General features: G+C 47.4%; 2 protein-coding genes and 1 pseudogene across 6 annotated transcripts in view; 2 read left to right on the forward strand and 1 right to left on the reverse strand.

Annotated features, from left to right (window-relative positions):
• Positions 1-27,793, forward strand: part of LOC122680078 (apolipoprotein L3-like) — a 411,694-nt gene that overhangs the window by 223,537 nt on the left and 160,364 nt on the right. The window lies entirely within an intron of this gene.
• LOC122680085 (apolipoprotein L3-like) lies at positions 11,132-27,683 on the reverse strand. 4 transcript variants are annotated; one of them, XM_043881010.1, is made up of 5 exons: positions 27,600-27,683; positions 23,562-23,660; positions 17,476-17,583; positions 15,572-15,692; positions 11,132-12,901 (listed from the first exon to the last, which is right to left on the reverse strand). In XM_043881010.1, exons 3-5 carry the CDS (start codon positions 17,504-17,506, stop codon positions 12,031-12,033), a joined length of 1,023 nt encoding a protein of 340 aa, XP_043736945.1. In that variant the 5' UTR covers positions 17,507-17,583; positions 23,562-23,660; positions 27,600-27,683; the 3' UTR covers positions 11,132-12,030. The 4 variants fall into 4 exon arrangements, 3 of the variants coding, with proteins under 3 accessions (XP_043736945.1, XP_043736947.1, XP_043736946.1); XM_043881012.1 differs by having other exon boundaries at positions 23,558-23,660; XM_043881011.1 differs by lacking the exon at positions 27,600-27,683 and adding an exon at positions 27,497-27,568.
• Positions 20,493-23,078, forward strand: LOC122680072 (annotated as a pseudogene). Its single transcript, XR_006336603.1, has one exon. The product of XR_006336603.1 is annotated as a nucleolin-like (transcript).

The following is a 27,793-nucleotide window of genomic DNA, read 5'->3' on the forward strand; positions in this document are numbered from 1 at the left end:
TTAATGAGTCTTGCTAATGGTTTGTCAATTTTGTTTATTTTTTCAAAAAACCAGCTTTTAGCTTTGTTGATTTTTGCTATGGTCTCTTTAGTTTCTTTTGCATTTATTTCTGCCCTAATTTTTAAGATTTCTTTCCTTCTGCTAACCCTAGGGTTCTTCATTTCTTCCTTCTCTAATTGCTTTAGGTGTAGAGTTAGGTTATTTATTTGGCTTTTTCCTTGTTTCTTGAGCTAAGCCTGTAATGCTATGAACCTTCCCCTTAGCACTGCTTTTACAGTGTCCCATAGGTTTTGGGTTGTTGTGTTTTCATTTTCATTCATTTCTATGCATATTTTGATTTCTTTTTTGATTTCTTCTATGATTTGTTGGTTATTCAGAAGCGTGTTATTTAGCCTCCATATGTTTGAATTTTTAACAATTTTTTTCCTGTAATTGAGATGTAATCTTACTGCACTGTGGTCAGAAAAGATGACTGGAATGATTTCAATTTTTTTGAATTTTCCAAGACCAGATTTATGGCCCAGGATGTGATCTATTCTGGAGAAGGTTCCGTGTGCACTTGAGAAAAAGGTGAAGTTGATTGTTTTGGGGTGAAATGTCCTATAGATATGAATTAGGTCTAGCTGGTCCATTGTGTCATTCAAGGTTTGTGTTTCCTTGTTAATTTTCTGTTTAGTTGATCTATCCATCGTTGTGAGTGGGGTATTAAAGTCTCCCACTATTATTGTGTTACTATTAATTTCCTCTTTCATACTTGTTAGCGTTTGCTGCACATATTGCGGTGCTCCTATGTTGGGTGCATATATATTTATAATTGTTATATTTTCTTCTTGCATTAATCCTTTGATCATTATGTAGTGTCCTTCTTTGTCTCTTTTCACATCTTTTATTTGAAAGTCTATTTTATCTGATATGAGTATTGCGACTCCTGCTTTCTTTTGGTCTCCGTTTGCATGAAATATTTTTTTCCAGCCCTTCACTTTTAGTCTGTATGTGTCTCTTGCTTTGAGGTGGGTCTCTTGTAGACAGCATATATAGGGGTCTTGTTTTTGTATCCATTCAGCCAATCTTTGTCTTTTGGTTGGGGCATTCAACCCATTTACATTTAAAGTAATTATTGATAGGTGTGGTCCCGTTGCCATTTACTTTGTTGTTTTGGGTTCACGTTTATACAACCTTTCTGCATTTCCTGTCTAGAGAAGATCCTTTAGCATTTGTTGAAGAGTTGGTTTGGTGGTGCTGAATTCTCTCAGCTTTTGCTTGTCTGTAAAGCTTTTGAATTCTCCTTATATCTGAATGGGATCCTTGCTGGGTACAGTAATCTAGGTTGTAGGTTATTCTCTTTCATTACTTTCAGTATGTCCTGCCATTCCCTTCTGGCCTAGGGGTTTCTATTGATAGATCAGCTGTTATCCTTATGGGAATCCCTTTGTGTGTTATTTGTTGTTTCTCCCTTGCTGCTTTTAATATTTGTTCTTTGTGTTTGATCTTTGTTAATTTGATTAATATGTGTCTTGGGGTGTTTCGCCTTGGGTTTATCCTTTTTGGGACTCTCTGGGTTTCTTGGACTTGGGTGGCTATTTCCTTCCCCATTTTAGGGAAGTTTTCAGCTATTATCTCCTCGAGTATTTTCTCATGGCCTTTCTTTTTGTCTTCTTCTTCTGGGATTCCTATGATTCGAATGTTGGGGCATTTCACAGTGTCCCAGAGGTCCCTGAGGTTGTCCTCATTTCTTTTGTTCCTTTTTTCTTTTTTCCTCTCTGCTTCATTTATTTCCACCATTTTATCTTCTACCTCACTTATCCTATCTTCTGTCTCCGTTATTCTACTCTTGGTTCCCTCCAGAGTGTTTTTGATCTCATTCATTGCATTATTCATTTTTAATTAACTCTTTTTTATTTCTTCTAGGTCTTTATTAATCATTTCTTGCATCTTCTCAATCTTTGTCTCCAGGCTATTTATCTGTAACTCCATTTTGTTTTCAAGATTTTGGATCATTTTTATTATCATTATTCTAAATTCTTTTTCAGGTAGATTCCCTATCTCCTCCTCTTTTGTTGGACTTGGTGGGCATTTTTCATGTTCCTTTACCTGTTGGGTATGTCTCTGCCTTTTCATCTTGTTTAGATTGCTGTGTCTGGGGTGGGCTTTCTGTATTCTGGAGGTCTGTGGTTCGTTTTTATTGTGGAGGTTTTACCCAGTGGGTGGGGTTAGACGATTGGCTTCTCAAGGTTTCCTGGTTAGGAAAGTTTGCATCGGTGTTCTGGTGCGTGGAACTAGATTTCTTCTCTCTGGAGAGCAATGGAGTGCTCAGTAATGAGTTTTGAGATGGGTCTATGTGTCAGGTGTCACCTTGGGCAGCCTGTATGTTGACGTTTAGGGTTATGTTCTTGCGTTGCTGGAGAATTTGCTTGGTATGTCTTGCTCTAAAACTTATTGGCTCTTGGGTGGTGGTTGGTTTCAGTGTAGGTATGGAGGCTTTTGGACGGTCACTTATTACTTAAAGTTCCATGTAGTCAGGAGTTTTCTGGTGTTCTCAGGTTTTGGGCTTAAGTCTCCTGCCTCTGGATTTTAGTTTTATTCTTCCTGTAGTCTCAGGACTTCTCCAACTATACAGCACTGATAATAAAACTTCTAGGTTAATGGCGAAAAGATTCTCCCCCGTTAGGGACACCCAGAGAGGTTCACAGAGTTACATGAAGAAGAGGAGAGGGAGGAGGGAGATAGTGATGAGCAGGAGGAGAAAAAGGGGGACTCAAGAGGAGAGAGACAGATCTACGCAGTTGTCTATTCCCAGAGTGTTCTCGTAGCCCAGACACCCACCAAGATTCACAGAATTGGATTGGGAAGAGAAGGGGAAAGGAAGAAATAGAGGTGTTCTGAGGTAGAAAACCGAGTCAGAGAGAAAACAGAGATTGGGAGAGAATAATCAACACACTCCTGAATAAAAATGGGAACTGAATATTGGATTCTTAAATGTTCACAATTTATATCATATATTGAAAAACAAAAATTAAAAATCTAGAGTAGAGATTAGACTCTTAAAAATACTATATTAAAAACAAAAACCAAAACACACACAAAAAAAATTTAAAAATATATATGAAGTTCAGTTTAAAAAATAGGGCTTCTCTTCTTTTTTTTTTTTTTGGTAAGGTTATAGTGTATTGAAAATGAAAATTAAGGAGTAGTAGAGGAGTACTAGAGGACTTTAAAAGAAATAAGAGAAAAAGAAAAATAGAAAATAGAAGAGAAAAAGGAGAAAAAAAGAAGAAAAAAAAAAGAATTTTCCCTAATTAAAAAAGTCATAAAAATCTATGAAAATGAAAGTTAAGGAGTAATGGGGGAGTAATAGGGAATTTTAAAGGAAAATAAAAGAGAAGAAAGAAAAAAGAAAAAAAATTTTTTTTTTCCTTCCTTTTAAAAAAAAAAAAAGTAAAAATATATCTAGGAATTTCTCTGGAGCTGTTGCGGTCAGTGTGGGTTCGGCTCAGTTTCAGATATCTCCTCGTTCCAGCTTACACTTCTCGATATCTACAGGCCTCTTCCGGTGTAATTGGTGTTTTCTACAGGGATTTTAAGCTGTTGCACTGCTCTCTTCTGAAGCGGTTCCCTTTGTTTTTTTGGCTTCTGTTTGCCGGTTTCTTCAGAGCCTCATTTCCGCCCTTACACAGGCGGGCGGAGGTGGACTCTTATTCAGGTAGCTAGTTCTGTCGCCCTGCTGGGAGGGGCTGGCGCTGCTTTCTCGGTCTGCGCTGCTCAGGATCCCGGCTGCTCTATATGGAGTGCGCCGCGCGCTGCGCGCAGCTCCAGCCCTCGGGTGTTCCACAAAAGCGCGGAACAAAATGCTGCCTCCGCTCTTGTGCCTTCCCCGTCAGAGCGGTCCAGGCAGCCAGGAGCTTGACAGGCATATTCTCCCTGGGTGCGGCGCGGCGCGCCCACTCCCTTCCACGGTCCCAATCTCGGTTTCCGCCGGCGCCAGTCGGGTGCGTGCGCCTTCTGCCCTCTGCGTCCCCAGCCCCAGTCCCGCCGGCGCCGGTCGGGTGCCTGTGCCCTGTGTCTCGCTGCGACCTGCTCCCGCCTCCGGCGGGTCTGGGCCGGTCTGCAGTCTGCGAGCTCGTCTCTGGACTTTCTCGGTCCCTTAGTTCTGCGAACGGCCGGCAGCGTGTTCGGGCCGGTTAATTTTCTCTCTCTTCCCTGCTCTCCCACCGTTCAAGTTGGCAACTCACAAAAGCTCCCTCCGATTGTCCTCAGGGCACTCAGGCCCAGACCCTACCCCAAGCAATGCTGCCCGCTCCTCTCCGTGCCGCCCCCTCTTGCTGGTGGCGGATGCAGGTGTCTGGGGTACTTTTCTGCTGAGAGTTGCCTCCAGGCACGTAATCTGTGGGTTTTATTTATTGTTTCCCTCCCAGTCAGGTTGCCCTCCCAGATTCAAACACTTCCCCCAGGCCCGCCAGTGCGAGGGTTTCCCGGTGTCTGGAAACGTCCTCTAAAGACTCCCTTCCCAGGACGGATCTCCGTCCTTAGCTCTTTTGTCTCACTTTTTATCTTTTATATTTTGTCCTACCTCCTTTCGAAAACAATGGGCTGCTTTTCTGGGCACCTGATGACCCCAGCTAGCGATCAGAAGTTGTTTTGTGAAGTTTGCTCTGCGTTCAGATATTCTTTTGATGAATTTGTAGGAGAGAAAGTGGTCTCCCCACCCTACTCCTCCGCCATCTTGGCTCCTCCTCTCTTTTTATCTTTTATATTTTGTCCTACCTCCTTTCAAAGACAATGGGCTGCTTTTCTGGGCAACTGATGTCCTCTGTTAGTGATCAGAAATTGTTTTGTGCAGTTTGCTCAGTGTTCAAATGTTCTTTCGATGAAATTGTAGGGGAGAAAGTGGTCTCCCCGTCCTATTCTTCCACCATCTTAGCTCCTCCCTCATATTGCCATCTCTTGAAGAATTTTCCAGTTTGCTGTGATCCACACAGTCAAAGGCTTTAGTGTAGCCAATGAAGCAGGTGTAGATGTTTTCTGGAATTCTCTTGCTTTTTCTATGATCTAATGAATGTTGTCAATTTGATCTCTGGTTCATCTGCCTTTTCTAAACCCAGCTTGAACATCTGGAATTTCTCTGTTCACATACTGTTGAAGCCTAGCTTGGAGAATTTTGAGCATTACCTTGCTAGTGTGTTAGATGAGTGTAATTGTGTTGTAGTTGGAACATTCTTTGACATTGCCTTTCTTTCTGATTGGAATGAAAACTGACCTTTTCCAGTCCTGTGGCCACTGCTGAACTTTCCAAATTTGCTGGTGTATTGAGTGCAGCACTTTGACCACATCATCTTTTACGATTTGAAATAGCTCAGCTGGAATTCCATCACCTCCACTAGCTTTGTTTCTAGTGATGCCTCCTAAGGCCCACTTGAGTTCACACTCCAAGATGTATGGCTGTAGGTGAGTGACCACACCATCGTGGTCATCTGGGTCATTAAGACCTTTTTTGTATAGTTCTTCTGTGTGTTCTAGGCCAAAGGACGGAAGCCCCGCCCAAATCTGCTTCCTTCTCGGGTCTCCAGTCACATCTCAGGAGTCCACGTCCTGAGCTGAGCCCACTGGAATGGGTGCCGCCCTCCCTCTGCTCTGTTCAGGGGCCCAGGTGGCAGGAGGAAGCCCTCAGACACACCTGCCCCCACATCCAGGCTCTGCCCCTGCTTCACCTGCTGCCGCGGCCATGACCTCACCTCTCTGAGCTTCCATTTCCTTCTTCTGTCAGTTAGTGACAACCATCCTTTTCTCAGACATTCATCCTGAGGACGGGGAATTAGGCGGAGTCTTAAACCCCTGCTTACCCAGGAGACTTCCTCTGCCCAAGTGTGAACAAGATCCAGTTGTTCTCAGCTCTGCAGATGCAGACACCCACCAGCTGTGCATCTCTTCAATAAACCACACACACCCTCTGGGCCCAGATATACACCGGGAAGGAAAAGGGTAAGTGAAAGCCCTCCTGTCTGAGTCACTCAGGCCTGGCCACCCACCGGGCCCCACCCTGGGCTATTGCCTCCTCCCTTTTGACCCCTTAGAGAAACAAGCTCAGCTCTGACATGCCAGGGCCTTCTTGGCTTAGCACATCCTATCTGGGATCTGTGAAGGAAGACCTGCCACCAACAAACTGTGAGGCCCTTGGCAAATCACTCTCCCACTGCATGGGCTTCTTCCCAGCCCCTCCCTCTCTCCCCCTTTCCCACTTGATACCCGCCTGCCTTGCTGATGTTGCTCTGGCCAATGGGGTAAAGGCTGCTGTCCAGGTCTTTGATCTAGAAGAGGAGAGCTGGATGCTCATCCCATACCACACCCCACTCCCCACACCAGCACCCACCCCTGCTCTCTGGAGCAAGGCGAAGGCTGGGCGAGGAGCCTGAGCCAGGGTCAGTCCTGCTGCCCTGTGAGCAGGCTTTTCCAGATACAGGGGAAGCAGGAGCTGGGGGTCTAGTGGAGAAGAGGTTGGGAAGTGGACAAGTTGGGGTCAGCAAAGGGGAAGTCATGAGTTAGACTTGCAGACAAACACAAAACCTCTATCCTGAAGGAATCTCACATCTGGATGTCTCTGCCCACGTGCACTTCTACCAAAGGTCTCAGTGGCCATTGGGGTTTGGGCAGCTTTACCTTGGGTAAATAGAGAAAAAGCTTTTTTTATTTTTTATGTTTAACAGTTAATGTAAAGTCAAGAGTGGGTTTAGCAGCCTTAGGAGACAGAGGAGCTAAGCAGCAGAGCTGAGCAGGGTGCAGTCACAGGCAGGAGAGCCGGCTAGGACTACACGTGGTTTGGAAGCAGGGCTGTGACAGAACAAGTCTCTTATCACTGATTGTCATTGACAGGGAGACCAGGGCCAGCTCATCACTCATCTGTGTGCAAACTCTTGGTAGATATTCTGTGCACGCTACAAAACTTGCTGAAAAGAAGGAGCTTCAGTGTAAATACTGTCCGCTGTAGACTTAGCACAACACTGCTCAGTTAGGTTTAAGCCCCAGGAACAAGTCAACAGGAGGTTGTGTGCAGCTGGTGTGAAAGTGGCTCTGAATTGCAAGGTACCTTTGAGACATGGGAGCAGCAGCTTAAAACCACCCAGTGCCAGGGCCTGCAGAGAAACTAGAAACCACCAGCAGAGGCCCTGCTGGGAGGGACTCAGGTCCTGGGTGGTGGGCACATGCATGCAGCACAGACCCCTGCTTGTCTCTCCCCACCTGGGACAGGACAGCAGGTGATGACAGACAGCCGTGTGACCTGGGCTCCAAGAAGGCAGGTACACTGCTCCGGACCCAGGACATTGTGTTACAGTTATGCCATGTGCTTGCTTCACTTCCTTCTGGCAGAGGACACCCTGTGTCCTCCTGAGCAGTCAGCTCAACCTGGATGCCGGAAAGAGGCTGGAAACACACACAGAGGCCCCATCCAGGACAGTCCTTCCCAGGCAGGGGCCGGGGCCACATTCCTGGACCCTGGGTCCAGCTTCCTCCTGTTCTCCGTGGGGGTGATACCACCTGGTCTCAGAGGGGCAGTGAGGATCCGATGAGGACCCAGGTGACGGTGCTGACACAGCGATGGCCCAGCCCAGGCTCAACAGGTGTGAATTTCCCTGCAGGAAAGAAGAACAGGGAGTGGGATCCCAGTGAAGACTGGTCTCAGGGGAGCAATGTTCCTGGAGGTCAGGGCCCACTGCACCTCCCTGTTGCCTGTACATATGTAACACACATGCAGAACACAGAGAAAGGGGCTCAACAGAGCAGGAGAGGCACTGGCATCACCTGGGGCCTTTCACCCCTGACATCACTGCAAGATGGAGCAGGTGGAGGTGATGCGTGTTTGTCTCCGGCTGGGGAAGTCAGCGGTGCCCTTGCTGTCATGTGTGGGGTGCTTGGACCCAGAACAGGGTGAGGAGAGTCATTTCTGTTGGTCTGAGAAGACGGCACATGTGCATCTACGAAGCACTCAATCTGGAGCCTCCTGACCCGAGATTTTACCCCCAGGGTTCAGGGTCCCTGTTACCCATTCATCTTCCTCATCCTTCAGCCTGACCTACTGTTCCAAAAATATGGTCCCTGGACCCCAGCTATTCTGTGTCCTGAGAATTTGACACTGGGACTCCTGGTGCCGGGACTTAACCCCCTGCTGTCTGGGGCCTCAGGGGACAGACCATGAGCTCCTGCAGGGGGACCTGTCCTGCTTCCTGTCCTTCCTGACCTGCGTGAGTTTGGGGCCTTCTTTCCTTTCTCTGACCTGCCCTGCTTCCCCCAGCACCTCTTCTGTGTCACTTAGTCAGACTCAGTCTCTGTTGCTCAGAATCACAGGGCTCTCACGTGACCTAGGGGTCACCGTGGAATTGCATCAACCACACACTGAGCTAAGTGGGGTCCAGCTCTGAGGGTTCAGGGAGACATGGGGGTGTACACTGAATGGCTCTGTACCCAGCACCTGAATCCCTGCCCAGAAGTCTGTGCAGGATGGGAATTCTCCATGAACTGATGAAGGAATGAACTCCTATTTCTGAAGGTCAGGCAGGCGATGGGCATGACTGCTGATGGTTCGATCCCTGAGTTGATCCTTCTGCAGATCCCCTGGAGAAGGAACTGGAAACCCACTCCAGTATTCTTGACTGGAAAATCCCATGGATGGGAGAGGCCAGCAGGCTACAGTCCATAGGGTCACAAAGAATCAGACATGACTGAGCAACTTCACTTTGCTTTTTTTTTTTTCTCTCACATCTTCAGGAAGGAATGGAAGGGCCAGTTGAAGTCTCAGGGAACACTGGCTGAGAGGGAGTCAGAGTCAGAGTCTGAGGCACTGAGGAAAGTCTTCCGAGGGAGGTTTGGACAAAAGTGTGGAGAAGGCTCTGCAGCACGTGGGCAGGGACTTAGGAGACGTCCTGGGATCATTTCCAGGTCCCAGGTCTCTGGCTTCCTGCCCTGGGCTCCAGGTGTGGGAGCCTGTTAGGTGCTCACATGCTTCACAGGTGGAAACACAGAGAGTTGCTGTCCCATAGAGCTGGCCCGTGGGCCTTTGAGCAACACCCAGATGCTCCCCTCTCCTCTATGGAGAGGAGGAGCCTGAGGCATCCCATGAAGGCTCCTCAGAAGGTCCAGGCAGATGCAATTGCAGATGGGTGACCAGGTCAGAACATGGCCTTGGATGGACTTTCCCTCCAATCCTGCTCCCATCCCCCAGCCTCTCAGTCCTGCTCCTGGGGATCAAGTGAGTCTGGCCTTTAGCTCTGCCCTCAGGGGACCCCAGGCTCCTGAATGCTGCCTTGGTCTGCAATTAGGCTTTGTCATCTGTGCTCAGAGTCACGGGTAGCCGTGGAGGAGGTGAAAGCAGTTGCTGCTAAGGGCGATGTTCTTCTGGGTCATCCTAGGCAGTGCGGGAAATAGACGGGTGGGGCAGGGCAGTGCCCCAAGGTAAACACAGGCAGACTGATCTGGAAGCTCCTGCAGGAGTCCTGGTGTGAGGCAACCTGGGTGAGGTGTGTGCTGTCTTTCTCTGCCCCTCTGTTTATGGCTGACCCCCCCTCACACCTGCACACAAGCCCTCTGCTCTCAGTTACCCTTGGGTGTCCACCCTGGTCCCCAGGTCTGGAGGAGGATTATCCCCGTGCTCAGCCCAAGTCAGATGACGCGGGCTCCTCCGGGCGTCCCACGGGGTCTGCGGGGCTCCAGGGTCTGAGGGAAATGATTGGATGGGAGCCCAGCAGGAGGCACTATGGAGGACGTGCTCCCTGAGAACCTTGGAGACAGGCTCACGGGGAAGGAAGTCAGGCATCCGGAGCCCAGTGAACCCATCAGTCAATGCAAGGAGGCCTCAGTGAATCAGCTCATATTTACTGAACCAGATTCTAGACAACACAAGGTGAAGAGAAGCAGAGCAACCTGAAATATTTTATTCAGCCTCACTCCCAGCTGGAGAAGAAAGCGAGGGTCAGAGAGTCGTGTCTGTTGGTCCCAGGCTGTTTCATCTTCTCACACAACGCAAAGTTCCTTGGCCTGTTTCTGCCTCCTTGTTTCATCCTTCTTTCTTCTTTCTTTCTTTTGATTCAACCTCTGTTCCTACTCTACACTTGGACTTTCATGGAGACGTCCCCGGTCTCTCAGTCACTCTGGACCCAAGAGCACCTGGCAACGTGTCACCTGTTCCCCCCACTGTGCTATCAGCACCAGTGCTGTCACCAACGTCAGCATCATCCTTGTCATCAGAGTCACTGCCTGAGGATCCACATGGACAATGCTCCATGCAGACACACAGATGGCCACAGGGACATGGAACATTCCCAACATCACTAATCATTAGAGAAACGCAAGTCACACTACAGTAAGTTATCCCCCCTACAGCATCAGAGGGGCCGTCATCTATATCTACAATGCTCTGAGGCTGTGGAGAAAAGGGAACCCTCCTCCACTGTTGGTGGGAATGTAAATTGGTGCAGCCGCCATAGAAGACTACATGGAGTTTTCTTAAACAACTGAAAATAGAGCTACCATATGATTTAGCAATCCCGCTTCTGGGCATATATCTAGAAAAAATTAAAGCTGTAATTTGAAAAGATACATGTACCCTGATGTTCACAGCAGTACTATTCATAACAGCCAAGACATTATATTAACCTAAATGTCTGTTGACAGATTAATGAATAAAGCAAATGTGGTACACTTATACATACCATGGAATACTACTCAGTCATAAAGAATAATGAAATAATATTATCTGTAACAATATGTATGGATCTAGAGATTACTATACTGAGTGAAGTAAGTCAGACAAAACCAAATATGTGATATGAACTTATACGTGGAATCCAGAAAATAATACAAGTGAACAAATGAATAGAAACAGGCTCATAGACATAGAAAAGGAAATTTTTACCAAAGCTTTGGGGGGACAGATAAATTAGGAGATGGGGTTAACAGATACACACCAGATAAACAAGGGCCTGCCTACTGTAATAGCATAGGAACAGTATTCAATATCTTGTAGTGAACTATAATAAGCTATAATGGAAAGGAATAAAAAAGAATATAGATATACACATGCTCAGATGTTCTGTCATGTCTGACTCTTTGCAACCCCATGGACTGTAGCATGCCAGACTCCACTGTCTATGGGATTTCCCAGACAAGAATATTGAAGTGGGGTGTCATTTCCTCCTCCAGGGAATCTTCCCTACCCAGGAATGAAACCTGTGTCTCCTGCTTAGCAGACACATTCTTTACCACCTGCAAAGCCCAGATAAATACATAGATACCTGTATGATTGAATCACTTTGCTGTATACCTGAAATTAACAGAATATTGTAAATCAATTATCCTTCAATACAACAAACAAACAAAAGAAGTCACTGCCTTATTAAGATACATCAGCTAGGGCCACAGGTGAGTTGATGTGGAGGAGAGGTCCAGAGACCACCAGCAGGGGAAAACTCTTCTTGCTGGGACATCACAGCCTAGGGATGGTGATAGAGGAGCCCCTGCTCCTTCTGGATCCCAACAATCCTAACTCTCTGACTTTATCCCATTTTCACCCCGTTTGTATACCGGGCCTTTTATTGCTAGTTCACCTGACTCTTCCTTTATTCTGCCTCCAGGGTCATCTTTAGTCCAAAGGAAGTGGTTTCTGATGGGAGGGGAGTTTGGGGGAAAATGGATGCATGTGTGTGTATGGCTGAGTCGCTTTGCAGTTCACCTGAAACTATCACAACATTATTAATCGGCTATACTCCAACACAAAGTAAAAAGTTCTTAGTATGAAAAAAAAGTCGCTTCTCCCCGCCTCTCATTCTCTGGTGCCCCCTCCTCCCTTAATCCAGGCTCCAGGCCCCTTCCTTCCCTCTCCTCATCCATCACCTACATCCATCCCTGCACTGCTGTGCTCAACCACAGAAATGCCAATTCCTAACCCCCAGCTTCATTAATGTGGTCTCCCTGTCTTTCCCTCTAACAAGGTACCTCTGCATGTTAGCCCCTCACGTGTCCCTGGACCCCACACAGCTCTGGGGGTGGCTAAATCAGGTCCTCCTGCAGACTCTCATAGATCTGGGTGAGCTCCTCCAACTTCCTCTCCAACTCCCATGCCCGCTGCCTCAGGCTATCAGCTGCTACTGTCTTGGCACCATCGTGCAAGTGCTTTGACTCCTTCACCAGCAAGCCCACATCCACCAGAAGGAAGACCCCTGCAGTGGCCAAGCCCGCAATCCGGGCTCCTTTGGTTATTGTTAAAGCTGTGGCTTTGAAACCCCCCTCTATGTGCTGGATGGCTGGGACTGAGATCCTCGCAGGGCTCATGTAGATGTGTGCATTGGGTGCAGAGTCAGGGTTGACATTGCCTGTCTCCATGGCATGGATGTTCACTTCAATGCATTGCACAGCTTCTGTGACTTTCTCTGCTGTATCAACAATGTGGGGGTTGCCCTTGAGTACCTCTAGGAGAACCTTCCATTTCTTGACAACACTTGACATCATGTGACTGGCTTCGGTTTCTGCTGATGACCTCTTCACATGTTCGATGATAGTGGTGGACACACCGGTCACAGCCGCTGCTGCTCCCAGCCCTATCCCAGTGGCCAAGAGCACCACACTGGCCCCTGCTGTCACGGGTGCCAGAGCCAGGCCAACAATGGTCAGAATACTAGACACAGCACCGGTGCTGTAGCCCACCACGTTGGAGATGGTACATCCCTTATGCACCTTGTCAACCTTGTCTGCGAGCTCGTGGAACTTGCCTATGAACTCCTCCAGCTGCCGTCTGACCCGAGGAAACTTAATTAGAAACCTCCTCCTGTCCAGCTGCTCTTTGGTGAGTCTTTCCTGGTCCTCCTCAACCAAGGCTCTGTTCAATTCCTTCAGATATTTGTGTAGTTCCTTGGCATCTTCCCTGTAACAATGAAGGTCAAGGGATTAGAAAGGCAGTTTGCTTGTCTGTAAAATTGGCTCCATAATATCTATTCCGCATAAATACAGATATGTTACAATCAATTAGAAAAGATTTTTATAAATGTAAATTTTTCTCTTTCAATATTAAACACGTTTCATACTTTATAGATGCTCCATCATGACATAGCTAAACTTGGAATAGGTAAACGAAAGTCACCTTAGGATACTGGCAACTTAAGAGAGATATTTGAGAGAAATCCCAGGTGGTCCAGAGGTTACAACTCTGAACTCCCACTGCTGGCCTTGACTCAATCCCTGGTTGGGGAATGAGGATCCCACAGGTCATATAGCTTAGCCAGAGAAAAGGTATGTGGTAAAGACGTCTCACAGGTGGGTCAACAGCATCACTTTGAAATAGTCTTTGGAGTGGGAACTCCACAGATCCACAAAGACACATAGCACTGGAGGAGAAAACCTTCATTCAAGGGCCTCGGTGTGTAGTGAAAAGTCTCCCTGCTCTTTGCCCTTGGCTACTGGGAAGTGATCCCTAAGCCCCTAGAATTCCAGCTGATAGGCATGTCCTTGCCTGCCTGGGCCTTTGGCCACCGGTCAGTCGGACAAGGTGACGAGTGGCCCAAGGTCTGTGGGTCTCATGGTATCAGTTCTGCCATCTGGTAGAGCTGGACACCAGGGCACGAGTCTGACCTCCAGGAGGGGCTGGAGATGAGAGGTCAGGGTAATCTGGCTTTTAAACAAGGTGAGTGCCCCTAATGGGCAGTACTCTGTGCATCTTGTCACACACCGAATCCAGGTCAGTACGTGCCCTGAGGACAATGGAAGCTTCGTCTGTGAAATCTGCCCAGAATCTGCCCTCTGACTGGTGGGCGCTTTTCTCCTTCTCTGTAGTAAACTGTAGCTGGGATCATGAAGCTTTAAGTGAGTCCTGTCCATTCTATAGGGAATTCTTGAACCTGAGCGTTGTTTTGGGGATCCCCTAAATTTGCCATTGAAATCAATGTAAGGCCAGTCCTGGGCACTGTGCCCTTACGCTTTGCAGGTTGGCTGTCTCTATGACTTAGAATTTTTTAAACCCCAAAAGTCAGAGCTAGAAGGCAGTTTATAATCATTTGGTCTGCCATCTGCTGTCTTCTAAGCATTGTGCCCTTGACCTTCTCAGTAGAAGGTCACAGGGGTCTACCCACTGCCCCCACTGACAGGGAAGCAGGAGATGTGCTATGAGCCCTGGTTTCCCTTGGACTCTCCAGCTCACCTCACTGACTCCTGACCCATGACCCAGCACCCTCAACCACTCAGGGGTCACCAGCTTTACTCACAGTTTACCTGGCGACAGCTTCACCTGCCTGCAGCCCAAGGTCATGTGCAACTTTGTGGAACCTCTAAAGATACAATGGACTTGAGGAAATATCCTTCCGAATGCCTGAGCCTGAGGAGACCGGCACTTGCACAGCTGGTGGAGGAAGCATTTCCTCTTGTCTGGGGATGTGTGAGGCTCCTCAGAATCCCTCAAATGACACACAGTCGCAGCCACTCTTTGTGACTCTGGAGGGCTCACTGAGCCACTCGGCCTCCCCACTATCAGGGGGACTCCACGTAGATTAGAAGAGGATCCCAGATTGAGTGAGAACCCAGGTCCAAGGCAGGGTGTGCAGACACGGTCACCCAGGGCCCTCTAGCCCAGCATGAGGGGATCCCATCAGAGAGGGAAGAAATGTCCCCCCCTCTACTAAGAGGACCTCCGCGAGGGTCACAGCCACTTTGGTTCTGTGTTCTTAAGGCCCACTCTCCTCACTCTAGTCCCGGTCCTGCTGCCCAAGCCTACCTCATAGTCCTCCAACCTGGACCCTCTGCTTCACCCTGACCCCTGGGTCTGACCCTGGTCCAGGCCTCCCTGGTCCTTTGGACAAGAAGATTGCTCTTGGTTTCCCACCTCTGACCCTGCAGTTCACTCTGAGGCCGTCACTATAATCCATCAGACTGAATTGCTATTCCCATTGGACACAGGACAGATCTGATATTCAAAGTCTTAAGCCCTGTAAGGCTCAGGATTTGGGCAGGGCTAGATCCAGGATACCACCAGCTCCTCCAGCTCCTCTCTAGCCTCTCTGCCTTATGGGCAAGCAGGTCCCTGCAGAGTTGGTACAGTTCCTAACATGGGGAATAGAAAGACTGTAGGCAGAAGCCAGGGATACAGATGACGGTGTCAGGATTTTCTAACTTGTCCCAAAGGATATTCTGCTTGGTTCTCATCACCAGAAAGAAGATCCTTGGGCCCTGTCTCTTCCCAATAAGTTTTTCAAGTGTTAATATTGACTGATTCCTTACTTTGTCATTATGGGAAGCACTTTACATGCATGATCTCAGTGTCCTCACAATAAAAATGAAAAGATGAAGAAACTAAAGCAGAGAGTAGTTCAGTAACTTGTCCAAGGTCACATAACCTGCGCCTTCCTTGCAGGTTTCAGCTCTTCTCAACCCAGGATCATTCACTGTCAGCAAATGACATGGAGGAAACATTCCTGATGGGATCTTGAGAAGGAATATCCTTGACCCCAACAACCGGTTCCTGCCTGGAGGAGGTGTGCCTGCCAGGAGGAAGCTAGCCTGGTGCCGGGGACATGGGTGACCATCCTGGTGCACATGGGCAGGTTACCTGGACAAACCGGCCTCAGTCTTAATTCTTTCCAGGAATTCATTCAGCAGGTGGAGCAGTTCCTTTCTGCCCAGTATGTCCCAGAGACATTCAACGACCTCCTCAAAAAAGATCTCAATATCTAGATGAAAGAAAAGGGAATAAGATTAGAATAATTTGTGGTGGAATATAAACATTATTGAGTATAAAGTAGTTAAAATTCATCTTGCTGAGCAGCAGTCACCTGTGGTGCTCTTGGTGAGGTCACCTAGGGTTATGGATGGACTGTCCCCCCACCCCCAATTGTGTTGAAGAGTTAACCCCCAGGTGACATTTTTTAAGATAGGGCTTGTAAGGAGGCTAGGTGAAATGAGGTCCTACATGGGATTCCCAGGTAAATTGAGGTCATAGGTGTATTCCCAGGGTGTTCTAGTGGGAAAGTACCTGCCCGCCAATGCGGGAGATATAAGAGATGCAGATTTGATCCCTGAGCCAGGAAGATCCCTTGAAAGAGGGCATGACAAGCCACTCCAATATTCTTGTTTGGAGAATCCCATGGATAGAGAGGCTGCCAGGCTGCAGTCCATGTGGTTGCAAAGAGTTGGACATGACTGAACAACTGAACACACACATACAAAGAGAAGAAAGAGCAAGTGTGATCTGTTAGTTACCACTTCCAGAATAGACTGGCAGCAGCCTATAAATGAATGCTTTCATGTTTGGGCAGTGAAACAATTGAATACTCATGTAAAATGGGATAAAGAATGTAATGACTATAAATAGCCTGAGATCATTGCAGGGTAAGACTACTCCCCAGTGAATTATCAAAATCCCTGTGTGATTTCAGAGATCTGGAGGTTATGAAATTGTAGGTAAGATATTGGTGGCCAGGCTATATATATGTGTGTGGGCTGGGACTTGATATAAAATGTGTTTCTTGGTAAATCCACACAAAGAGGCATTCTTCTTATTTCACAGAAGAGGAACATGAAACTCAGACAGGAGTATGGACAGCCGAAGGCCACAGAGCCGAAAGCTCTGAGGTTGAATCCAAGGTCAAGTGTCAGACATTTCTTGGACATGACTTTGAATCCTCCTTACATGATTTGTTCATTCTACTCTACAGCACACAATGTGGGTTCTTTGCAACTCAGTTTTGGTGGTGAGCATGCAGTAGCGTATATAGAAGCAGAAATATAATGTTGTAGACACGAAACTTAGAAAACATTACAAACTCATGTTACCTAATTTTAAAAAAGACTTTTGGACCACACGCCATTGAGTAAAACTACTATGTGAGAGGATTCCTGCTTCCGACCACAGACCCTAGGATGGGCAGGGGAGGGGATCAAACAGGTGGAGGAGGGGTGGAGCCAGATGTAATCCCCACCACCCCTCCCCTGCAAGTAGGAAGCGGCAAAGGCCAGACTAGGATTCAGTGCAGGGTCCACTGACCCTTGCAGTGCAGCTGGGCAGGTGGCTGGGAAAGAGCCAGAGGAAACAGCTTCTGTGATGACGCCCCAGGGTCTGGGAGCAGCAGGAGGTTTGAGCCAAGGCAGAGAGCAGGAGAACCTCCAGTGATGCTGGAGGCCCTTCTCTCCCAGGCCTGCCTGGCCTCGGGGACTCCTGTCTGCTGTCCATGCGCCGCATGTGCTCTCCTGGCCTCTGTTCTGAGTCACTTGCTGGGTGCTGGGAGAGGCAGGAAATCAGCACCTTGGTCATGGATCCTGAGCAGAGGGCCGGGAAGGAGTCTGTGGGGGGACCCCGGGATGAGGGGAATCTCCTGGTCTCTCTTGGAAGCTCAAGGATGCTTATCCATCCTCTTCATGGTTCTTGATTCCTCTGGACTTTAACTCAGACTGGAAACACCACCCTCAATTCTGGGTCACCAGTAGGAACCTTCCAGAGAAGAGGCAGCTGACTACCTGAGCAGTTTCCGAAGTTTTCTGAGCTCATATTGGCAGCAGAGGCTCTCAGAGACCTCCCATCAGCTCCTTGTCTGTGTCAGGCTGGAAGGAGGTGTGACCTCACCCCTGGGGAAGAGAAATAGACTGTGAGCTCCACTGTGAGGGTGCAGCGGCTTCAGGGAGCAGTGAGGGCCAAGTTCTCTGGTGGGTTCTGCTCAGTCAGCCACCAGGTCCTCCAGGGACTTAGCCCAGTGTGGTTCTCTGTCTCCTGCGCTCTGCTGGGTGACAGTTCAGCAAAGTCATTTACCTCCTACAGCCCCTTCCAAGCCAAGTCAGAGTCCTGCTCTCCTGTTGGGGCAAAAGGAGAAGATACTCAGACAGGAGACAGCCATCTGTGACGTTATAGGAACAATCAAACCAGAGACTAGAAGAACAGATAGGAGGTGATACTCTGGAAATGATGTGAGGTTGGGACACCTGTGTTTTCAAATTGGTAATGACTAATATTAATGATAATATTGATCCAGTGTCTTTTACATGCTGGCTCCTGAAAGTCATGTAAACTTAGCTCAGTCCAAGTTTTCATGCTGGTGCCAGAGTCTGGACTGGAACCCGAGTCTTACTGATGCAAATCACACATTTGTGATGACTATGCTCTACTCCCTCTAATATACAAAAATATTTATTTGTGGATATATGTTAATTGGTAAATGACTCTTTTCATTCCAAAATGATGAGCTCCCTGTGCTCAAGTCTCTCCTTGATAAAGTCCCTGGTGATACAGCTCCCAGAGCCCAGGTCCTCCTTGCTTCTGCAAGAGCCTTTTTTCCCACAAGGGCCTGGAGTCCCACCAGCCCTGCCCCAATTCCTGTCTCCCTGCTCTGAGTGGCTGAGAACACCTGCAGGTTTTCTTTCCTCCTTGCTTTCCCCTCCTGAATATTGGACTTGATATAGTTTCTAATCCTTTATGTAAATAATAGTGCAAAGAATATTCACCTTGTATAAAACTTCAACTACATCTGAGACTGTATCCTTAAGCTATATCTAGAAGTAGAATTAAGATCAGATGGCATCAACACCTAACAAATTTCCATACCTAGAGCCAAATGCTATGCAAAGAACCTGTAGCAATTTATGTTCACACTTATAATATATGAGGGTTTTCATCCTTTCAGATATATGCATTCTCAGTGGTCTTTCTTTTTAAAAAAAGATCATATCTTTATCATTAAATAATTTATTTTGGTTCTGCATGTGATTAACTTGCCATGGGAGATGAGGAAGGAAAGCAAGTGTTGATGATGTGTAGCTACGATTTTTAAGAAAGCAAAAGAGCATCTGTCAACTACTCCTCCTGAGACTTGACTGAAATGATGGTAAAGGTATATACTGGTATAGTACCATCTACTGATAAGAGTGCATGGTTTCTGTAGTGTAGTGGTTACCATCTTCACCTAACACTCAAAAGGTCTCTGGTTCAAAATCGAGTGGAAACATCTTCACTTGGGCTTTCCTTGTGGCTCAGTGGGTAAAGAATCCACCTGTAATTCAGGAGATGTGGGTTCGATCCCTGGGTTGGGAAGATTCCCTGGAGAAGGGAACGGCTACCCACTCCAGTATTCTGGACTGGAGAACTCCATGTTCTATGTAATTCAAGGGATCACAAAGAGTCAGACATGACTGAGCAACTTTCACTTGCACTGATAAGAGCAACTTGTGTTTGTAATTGTTGCTCTGTATTGGTATCGGCTCTGAAACTTTACCAATGGTACCTCATATGTTTTTCCATTAGCTTTTGAGATGTGTACCATTGTATCCTCATTTACAAATAAGGAAGCTGACACATAGATGTTACCTGACTTACCTAAGTTCAGAAGTCTTGCCCTTGGTACCCTGGTTCCACCCCACTCACTGGGTCAAGAACCCATAGCCTGCCTCTCATCCCTCTGCTGTTAATAAAAACAAGCATGGGAGCAATAGGAGACCAGAGTCTTTAACAAATGTTTGAAGACTCACTGGATGGAGAAGTGATAGCTGAATAAAGAGGAGTGCAGTAGAGAGAGAGAAACAGGGAGCGTGTTCACAGGAGAGAAGAATGGTCTGCTGGGCAGAGCCCCAGAGAGGGAGCAAGATGAGTGTGAGGCCAAGGGGAGAGCAGGGGACCAGCTGACCAACCCCACATCCCATCCCATAGTCACAGCAGCCTTCACTCTTCACCAGACTTTTAGAAGGTTACTTGACAATGAGATGCAGGAAAAAATAATAGATTACGTCTCTGTTTAATTATGGAGGAAGGTAAAGGATACCCATGAGAGAGATAGACGTGGGATCCAGGAATCAGGAACATAAACCCAGTGGGAAAGGAATCCAAGGATCCCAGCTGGGTGCACAGCAGACCTAGAGAGAAACCAGTCCAGAATAGGGTACGAAATCCAGAGTCTGTGGGGACAGGGGGCTCGGTATCCCATGAGGCACAGTTGGAGAGAAATGGAGGAAATGTTGAAGAGAAACAGTGCAAGGGGTGAAGATGAAGACAGTGAGAAAGATCAGGAAAAACTAAAGCGCAGGAGGAGACGGGGATGACAGAGGATGAGATGGTTGGATGGCATCACCGACTCAATGGACATGAATTTGGATAGGCTCCGGGAGATGGTGATGGAGAGGGATTCCTGGTGTGCTGCAGTTCATGGGGTCACAAAGAGTCTGACACAACTGAGCGAGTGAACTGAACGGACCTGCTGAGAAGCATCGGCAGCTATATGGTACAAATTAGCTCATAAAAAATGTATTAAAATCTCACAAAAAATGTAAACTCTTTTATTTTTTTTAATCTAAAGTAAATATATCTCTGTCCAAGTCCTTTGAAGACTGTTTTAAAACTGACGTAATATGAATATATATAATATCCTTTCGCCTCAGTCTCGAGCGCTAGCTGGCAGCCAAGCGTGCGCGCTCAGGGATTAGCGGCCGCCATCGACGGTGCTTAGGTTCCTCTGGGCTCGTCTGCGCCGCTCGCTCGCTACACACTCCGCCGTTAATAAGCCGCCATCATGGTAAAGCTCGCAAAGGCCGGTAAAAATCAAGGTGACTCCAAGAAAATGGCTCCTCCCCCAATGGAGGTAGAAGAAGATAGTGAAGATGAGGAAATGTCCGAAGATGAAGACGATGAGAGCAGTGGAGAAGAGGTTGTTATCCCTCAGAAAAAAGGCAAGAAGGCTACCACGACTCCAGCAAAGAAGATGATGGTTTCCCCAACAAAAAAGGTTGCAGTTGCCACACCGGCAAAGAAAGCAGTTGTCACCCCTGGCAAAAAGGCAGCAGCTATGCCAGCCAAGAAGACAGTTACACCTGCCAAAGCTGTGGTAACACCTGGCAAAAAGGGAGCCACCCCAGGCAAAGCATTGGTAGCAACCTCTGGTAAGAAGGGAGCAGCTGCCTCAGGCAAGGGAGCAAAGAACGACAAGAATGCCAAGAAGGAAGACAGTGATGAAGAAGAGGGAGATGACAGTGAAGAGGAAGATGACGAAGATGAAGAGGAGGATGAACCAGCAGTGAGGAAGGCAGCTGCTGCTTTTGGTGGTGCTCCTGCCATAGATGACGAGGATGACGAGGATGATGACGATGAGGAGGAGGAGGAGGATGAGGAGGATGAGGAGGACGAAGATGACTCTGAAGAAGAACCTATGGAGATTGTACCAGCCAAAGGAAAGAAAGTTCCAGTAAAAGCTGTTCCTGTGAAGGCCAAGAGCGCTGCTGAAGATGAAGATGAAGAGGATGATGATGATGAAGAGGAGGAGGAAGAGGGTGACAATGATGAAGAGGAGGACGACAATGAGGAGGAAGAGGAGGATGAGGAGGAGGAAGAAGAGGAGGAAAAGGAAAAAGAGCCTGTCAAAGAAGCACCTGGAAAACGAAAGAAGGAAATGGCCAAACAAAAAGCAGCTCCTGAAGCCAAGAAACAAAAAGTGGAAGGCACAGAACCAACTACATCTTTCAATCTCTTTGTTGGAATCCTGAACTTCAATAAATCTGCTCCTGAATTGAAAACGGGTATAGTGATCTTTTTGCTAAAAATGATCTTGCTGTTGTCGATGTCAGAATTGGTGTGTCTAGGAAGTTTGGCTATGTGGATTTTGAATCTGCTGAAGACCTGGAAAAAGCCTTGGAACTCACTGGTTTAAAAGTCTTTGGCAATGAAAGTAAACTAGAGAAACCAAAGGGAAAAGACAGTAAGAAAGATCGAGATGCAAGAACACTTTTGGCTAAAAATCTGCCTTACAAAGTTACTCAGGATGAATTAAAAGAAGTGTTTGAAGATGCTGTGGAGATCAGATTAGTCAGCAAGGATGGAAAGAGTAAAGGGGTTGCTTATATTGAATTTAAGACAGAAGCTGATGCAGAAAAAACCTTGGAAGAAAAGCAGGGAACAGAGATAGATGGGCGATCCATTTCTCTGTACCACACCGGAGAGAAAGGTCAAAGTCAAGACCATAGAGGGGGAAAGAATAGCACTTGGAGTGGTGAATCAAAAACCCTGGTTTTAAGCAACCTCTCCTATAGTGCAACGGAAGAAACTCTTCAGGAAGTTTTTGAGAAGGCAACTCATATCAAGGTGCCCCAGAACCAAAATGGCAAATAAAGGGTATGCATTTATAGAATTTGCTTCATTTGAAGATGCTAAAGAAGCTTTAAATTCATGTAATAAAAGGGAAATTGAGGGCAGAGCCATCAGACTGGAGTTGCAAGGACCCAGGGGATCACCTAATGCAAGAAGCCAGCCATCCAAAACTCTGTTTGTCAAAGGTCTCTCTGAGGATACCACAGAAGAGACGTTAAAGGAGTTTGATGGCTCTGTTCGAGCAAGGATAGTCACTGACCGGGAGACTGGATCCTCCAAAGGGTTTGGTTTTGTAGACTTCAATAGTGAGGAAGATGCCAAAGCTGCCAAGGAGGCCATGGAAGATGGTGAAATCGATGGAAACAAAGTCACTTTAGACTGGGCCAAACCTAAGGGTGAAGGTGGCTTTGGTGGTCGAGGAGGAGGCAGAGGTGGCTTTGGAGGCCGAGGTGGTGGCAGAGGTGGCCGAGGTGGATTTGGTGGCAGAGGCCGGGGAGGCTTTGGAGGGCGAGGAGGCTTCCGAGGAGGCAGAGGAGGAGGAGGAGACCACAAGCCACAAGGAAAGAAGACGAAGTTTGAATAGTTTCTTCTATCCCTGTCTCTCCCTCTTCCATCTGAAAGAAAGGACTCTGGGGTTTTTACTCTGTTACCTGATCAATGGCAGAGCCTTCTGAGGACATTCCAAGACAGTACACAGCCCTGTGGTCTACTTGGAAATTCGTATAGATAACATTTCAAGGGAGATAACCCTGTTGGTGTTGACTGGATATTCATATAAACTTTTTAAAGAGATGAGTGATAGAGCTAACCCTTATCTGTAAGTTTTGAATTTATATTGTTTCTTCCCATGTACAAAACCATTTTTTTCCTACGGAGTTTGTTTTTTTTTTTTTTTTTTTTTTTTGCGTTGGGGGTTGTAGAGGAAAGCCGAATGTTTTATCATGATTTTTGCTTCAGCAATTTTGGGACAAATTAAAAGTCCTAGAACTCTGGGAAAAAAAAATAATACGATATAACTCACAGATGTATAATATAGTGATTCAAAAATCTTAGTTTTCTTTCATTTATAGTCATTATAATACAATCTTTACCTTTTAAAATGAAACAGAGTATTTAAATATGTGAAGTAAATGTACTTGTTAATTTAAAAATCGAAATACACTTCTAGAACTTGGGAGGCAAAGCACTGAAGGGAGGAGGAGGATTAATATCTCAGTTTATAAAGCTGGGAATCAAGAAATAGTAGGTCCAGTCGAGAGCATAAGAAACAAGGATGTAAATAAAGTGCTTACAAGTACAAAGCTTCTTAACGGAGGATATACAATTAGTGGGATAATGATATAAGGAGAAGAAGGGGACAGGTACAATAGAAAGTAGAAAAATAACTGAAACCCTCATTTTTCCTAATAATAAGTAAATAAATCCTATCAAATTTAAATAAATCCTATCAAATTTAAGTCAAGAAAAAGCAAAATGCAATACCTACTACTTATTAGCGATTGTGGTTGATGACTTCCCACTTTGCACCAGGCACCTTCCCAATTGCTTGGGATGAATTCACTTCCTTTTAGTTCTCACAATGATCCTATAAGAAAGGAAACTGAAGCTCAGAGATGTTAAGGAATATACTCAAGGCACACAGCTAGTGCTAGAGCCAGAATCCAAATCCAGGTTCCTGTCTCCTGCATACACATTCTCACACTATTCTACCTCCCAAAGTAGTAATATCACTTAAAGAGACTGATTAACTATCTAAAGAAGAAGCTTTTCCTTGGGAAGGAATGAGCAGAACCCTCTGTACAAATTGATCTGTTTTAACCATATGCTCTTAGGACTGGATTGTTTTAACTGTAAGACAACAGAAGTCACTTTATAGCAGACACAACCCACAAGAATGGGGTGGTTTCTAGGGCCACCCCCTTAAAGATCATGGAGGCAGTTGAATTAAATGCCAACAAGAAATGTGTGACTCCTGCTGTGACAATTGTCAGTGTAAGAGACATGTTTGTGTTGATGAAACTTAGTTCTCTAGAAAAGTAGGCATGAAAATAGAGCTAAACCAGAGTAACGAGAGTGAACATGCTTGGCTGAAAAGCGTGAGTGGACTATAAACAGATATTGTCCAGCAGCATCTTGCCCACCCACGTGTGTACCCATGGGCTTCTGTCCCCCCAAAGGAAGGAAGACCCCTTGCCGGGGAGGTGAATCCCAGAGAACAGCATCTCCCCTCCTGCAAAGACAGGATGGTCTTGAAGATGGTCAGAGTAGTGGTCATAAGGGGACATTCACGTATAATAATAATAAAAGATAATGATTGCTATGAATACATTTCATTGAGACAGGTTGAGTCTGTGAAAGGTCATGAGTTCATAATAAAACTCAAATGAGAGGACTTTAGAAATGTATGGCCAAAACGAGAGACATAAAGTTTAAAAAGAATGCTAGTGGTTATGCAGGGGACGAAAGGTGAAAGAGATATGGGATCCCTGGGCAGGGAGGATCCCCTGGAGAAAGAAATGGTTGCCCACTCCAGGACTCTTGCTGGGAAACCCATGGACAGAGGAGCTGGGAGGGCTGCATCCATGAGGCTGCGAAGGGCTGGACACACCTGATGTGGTACCTTTCTTTTGTCTCTATGGTGCAAAGAAGAGTGAATGTGATGGAAATATTCTGTGTTAATTGAATTTAATAATAAGAGGAGTCTTGACGTCTATGGGTATATTCGTCTCTGTTTATTTACACGAATGTTCATAAAGGATTGAGAAAGAAAGAACCCCTGACATCCCGAGGCTGGCCTGGTGTCACAACAGGGCGATGCTCTTCTCCTGTTGGATGTAAAGGCTCTCACAGAACTCCAGCCTCACACAGGGTCACCCTGAGAGCAAGAGTGAGGAGACAGCAAACACCCATCACTGCGCCCTCACCCACACCTCGCCCCCTCCCTTGGCTGAAAAGCATGACTGCTCCTTCTTTACCCATTACAGCTTTATCCTCGCTCTGGTCTCCCCTCTCCACTGATGGAGTCACTGAGACCCCACTGGTAGTGCTGCCCCCCATTCTCTGCAGCACCCAATCTAGAACAACCCCATTTCCTTAGAGCTCCCCCCAAATCCCCTTACCTAAGCTCCACTCCTAGAATCTTTCCTTCTACACCCTCCTCTGCGATGCCCACAGCTCCCCCTCAGGAACAGTGACCATCAGCTTGTGTTTAGGGGGTGTGCCTGGTGGCAAAGGCTGGCGGCATTGTCATGTGGATGGGAGAGAATTCACAAAGGCAGGCCCTCCTCCAAGTAAATAGGAGAGGAAAGCTGGATGGCCCGCTGCCTCCTTCTCTGCCCAGAAGCTGCAGGACCCCAGGAGACAGGTCAGCCTATGGAAATCTTGAAACATGAGAACAGAGTCAAGTCAGAAAAAAGAGGAGGGCTCAGGCAGAAGGGCTGGCTCCTGGATGATGACAAACAATTGTAAATGCGTTGAACACTTGACTCATCCTTCTGTCCTTCCCTCCCATTCTTGGCCTGGTCCTGACCATTGTCTGTGGCCTCACATGGGTGTAGATGCTGATAGTGTTTCCTCTGCTAGATTCCTGTCCAGGGCTTCCTCCTCTGTTAGCCTCTGAATGGTCCCTTTCTAGAAAGGCTGTTGGTGGGAGAGGGGAGGAACCTGGAGAAGCCTGTCCCTGCCCAGCTGCATGGCCAGTCATGCATCCCTCCCCTCCTCATGGGCAGACAGATTCTCCCCAACAATCTCCCTCATGTGCCTGCAGCCATGCTCCCTGGGAAGGGAAAGGGGCGTTAAGAACGTCCCTAGCCCAGCACCCAGACCCTCCCGACTGCCCCAGCTCCTGTCTTCCTCACACTGTCTGTCTCCACAGGGCCTGCTGCAGGAGACTGACACCCCACTTGGCACAGGTTGCCCCTCCCCAGGAAATGTGTTTCCCCACTGGCCTCACTATGTGACTGGTTACTTGCCCCTGGAGGCCCAGCTCCTAGCCTCCCTCTGTCAGCTTCCTCCAGTTCCTCTCCAGCTCCTCTTGAAGGTCACACTTTCCTGGTCATGGTTCTCTTATTGCTCAGTGCCTCCAGGTCTGAGAACCCTACCCACATCACAAGGGGCCCTGTCTGTTCTCTGCTGCTCCTCCTGTCCAGGGTCTCTGGGCACCATCCACCCTCCTGGGCACAGCCTGGCCAAAATATGAGGGGTGGGACCCCTTCTGGGGACATGAAACAACCAGCTTCTCGATGACACAGCACAACCCCAGTTCCCCTGTGAAAGTTAGAAAGCGGGGGAGGGTAGAAGGGGGACAAAGAGGAAGAGAAAGAGACGGAAAAGAAACTAAAGGTTGTAATCAGTCAATCATTCAAAAGGATCCAATGTAAACCAGAGAGAAAAAACTGAAGAGGCTGAAGGAAGCATTAACAGTAACATTGATTTGAGGAAACCTTTCTAAATACACACATTCCACAAGATATAAAGGAAATTCTGACCTGCTGGACTCTTGGAAATTAAAATTGCCATGGATCCCATAAATCAGGTCAGAAAAAACATCTGCACCCACAGGGAAAATGGAAATCAGCTTTTAAAACCTTAGTAAGAGAGTAGAACAACCAATTCCCCAGGAGGTAGGTTGTCCAGGGTCACACAGCTCTCTTTGGGCAGAGAGGAGGCCAAGACCAGGCCATTAGACATGGGTACGAGGGAGGGGTGGGAACGTGGTTTTAATAACACTAAGTTTCTAGGGTTGGCTCTGCCAGTAAAAAACATAGATCTAAGCTCATGTCCCTCCTGTTATACTGATGTCTGTAGAGTTTGGCTTTTTATCTTAATATTGCCACACCGGGATTGCATGTGGACCTTGTGCACTGAGCCCTTCTCACTTCTTTCAGCAGGGCCAGCTTCCCCATACAGGACCTCCCATCACCCACATCCTGAGCAGAGGGCCCGGGGAACACAGGAAGCCCACGCCCTTTGACTCCCCACTTGGTGTCCTGTCCATCTCCAGGCCAAGGTCTCCCCCAGGGCCTGGCACTGAGCCTGGCACTCAGAGGCAGGGTTTTTCACAAACCCTGATTCCTTGTAACTGAAAAACCTCCCCTTTACCCCATCTCCCCAGCCTAGCACCCTGGGGGCAGCTTCAAGGTGGCCAGGCCATCGGAGGGGAGGCTCTGACTCCCCTGTCCTCCTCCACCCGCTCTGCTTCCTCCAGTTTCCCAAAGTACTGAGCACCCCCAACACCCACCTTCCTCCTGGGCTCACCGCTCACGTCTCAGGAGCCCACCCTGAGCTGAGCCCACCCGGACAGGTGCCGCCCTCCCTCTGCTCTGTTCAGGGGCCCTCGGCTGGGAGGAAGTCCTCAGACACACCTGCCTCCACCTCCAGGCTCTGACCCTGCTTAACCTGCTGCCTTGGCCATGAGCTCACCTCTCTGAGCTTCCAGTTCCCTCTGTCAACTAGTGACATCATGCTTTCTCAGACATTCATCCTGAGGACGGGGAGATGGGCAGGGTCCCTCTCCCCTGCTTACCCAGGCGTCTTCCTCTGGCTGAGTGTCAACAAGATCCAGAATGTCTCAGTTGTGCAGATGCAGCCACCAGCTGTGCATCTCTGCAATGACCACACACACCCTCTGTGCCCAGATATACTCTGGGAAGCAGAACTGAAAACAAAGCTGTCACTTCTGAGTGGTTCAAGTCAAACAAACACCCGGCCCAGCAGGCC

The sequence above is a fragment of the Cervus elaphus genome, chromosome 22 (assembly GCF_910594005.1).
Source record: "Cervus elaphus chromosome 22, mCerEla1.1, whole genome shotgun sequence".
NCBI classification, from domain to species: domain Eukaryota; kingdom Metazoa; phylum Chordata; class Mammalia; order Artiodactyla; family Cervidae; genus Cervus; species Cervus elaphus.

Bases quoted from the DNA above. Each gene is read 5' to 3' on its own strand.
- LOC122680085 (XM_043881010.1), bottom strand. From the start codon at position 17,506: ATGAGCTCAGAAAACTTCGGAAACTGCTCAG. The intron at 15,693-17,475 runs GTAGTCAGCTGC...TCTTTCATCTAG, and splicing joins AAACTTCGGAAACTGCTCAG to ATATTGAGATCTTTTTTGAG. The intron at 12,902-15,571 runs GTAACCTGCCCA...TCATTGTTACAG, and splicing joins ACTGAGGCCGGTTTGTCCAG to GGAAGATGCCAAGGAACTAC.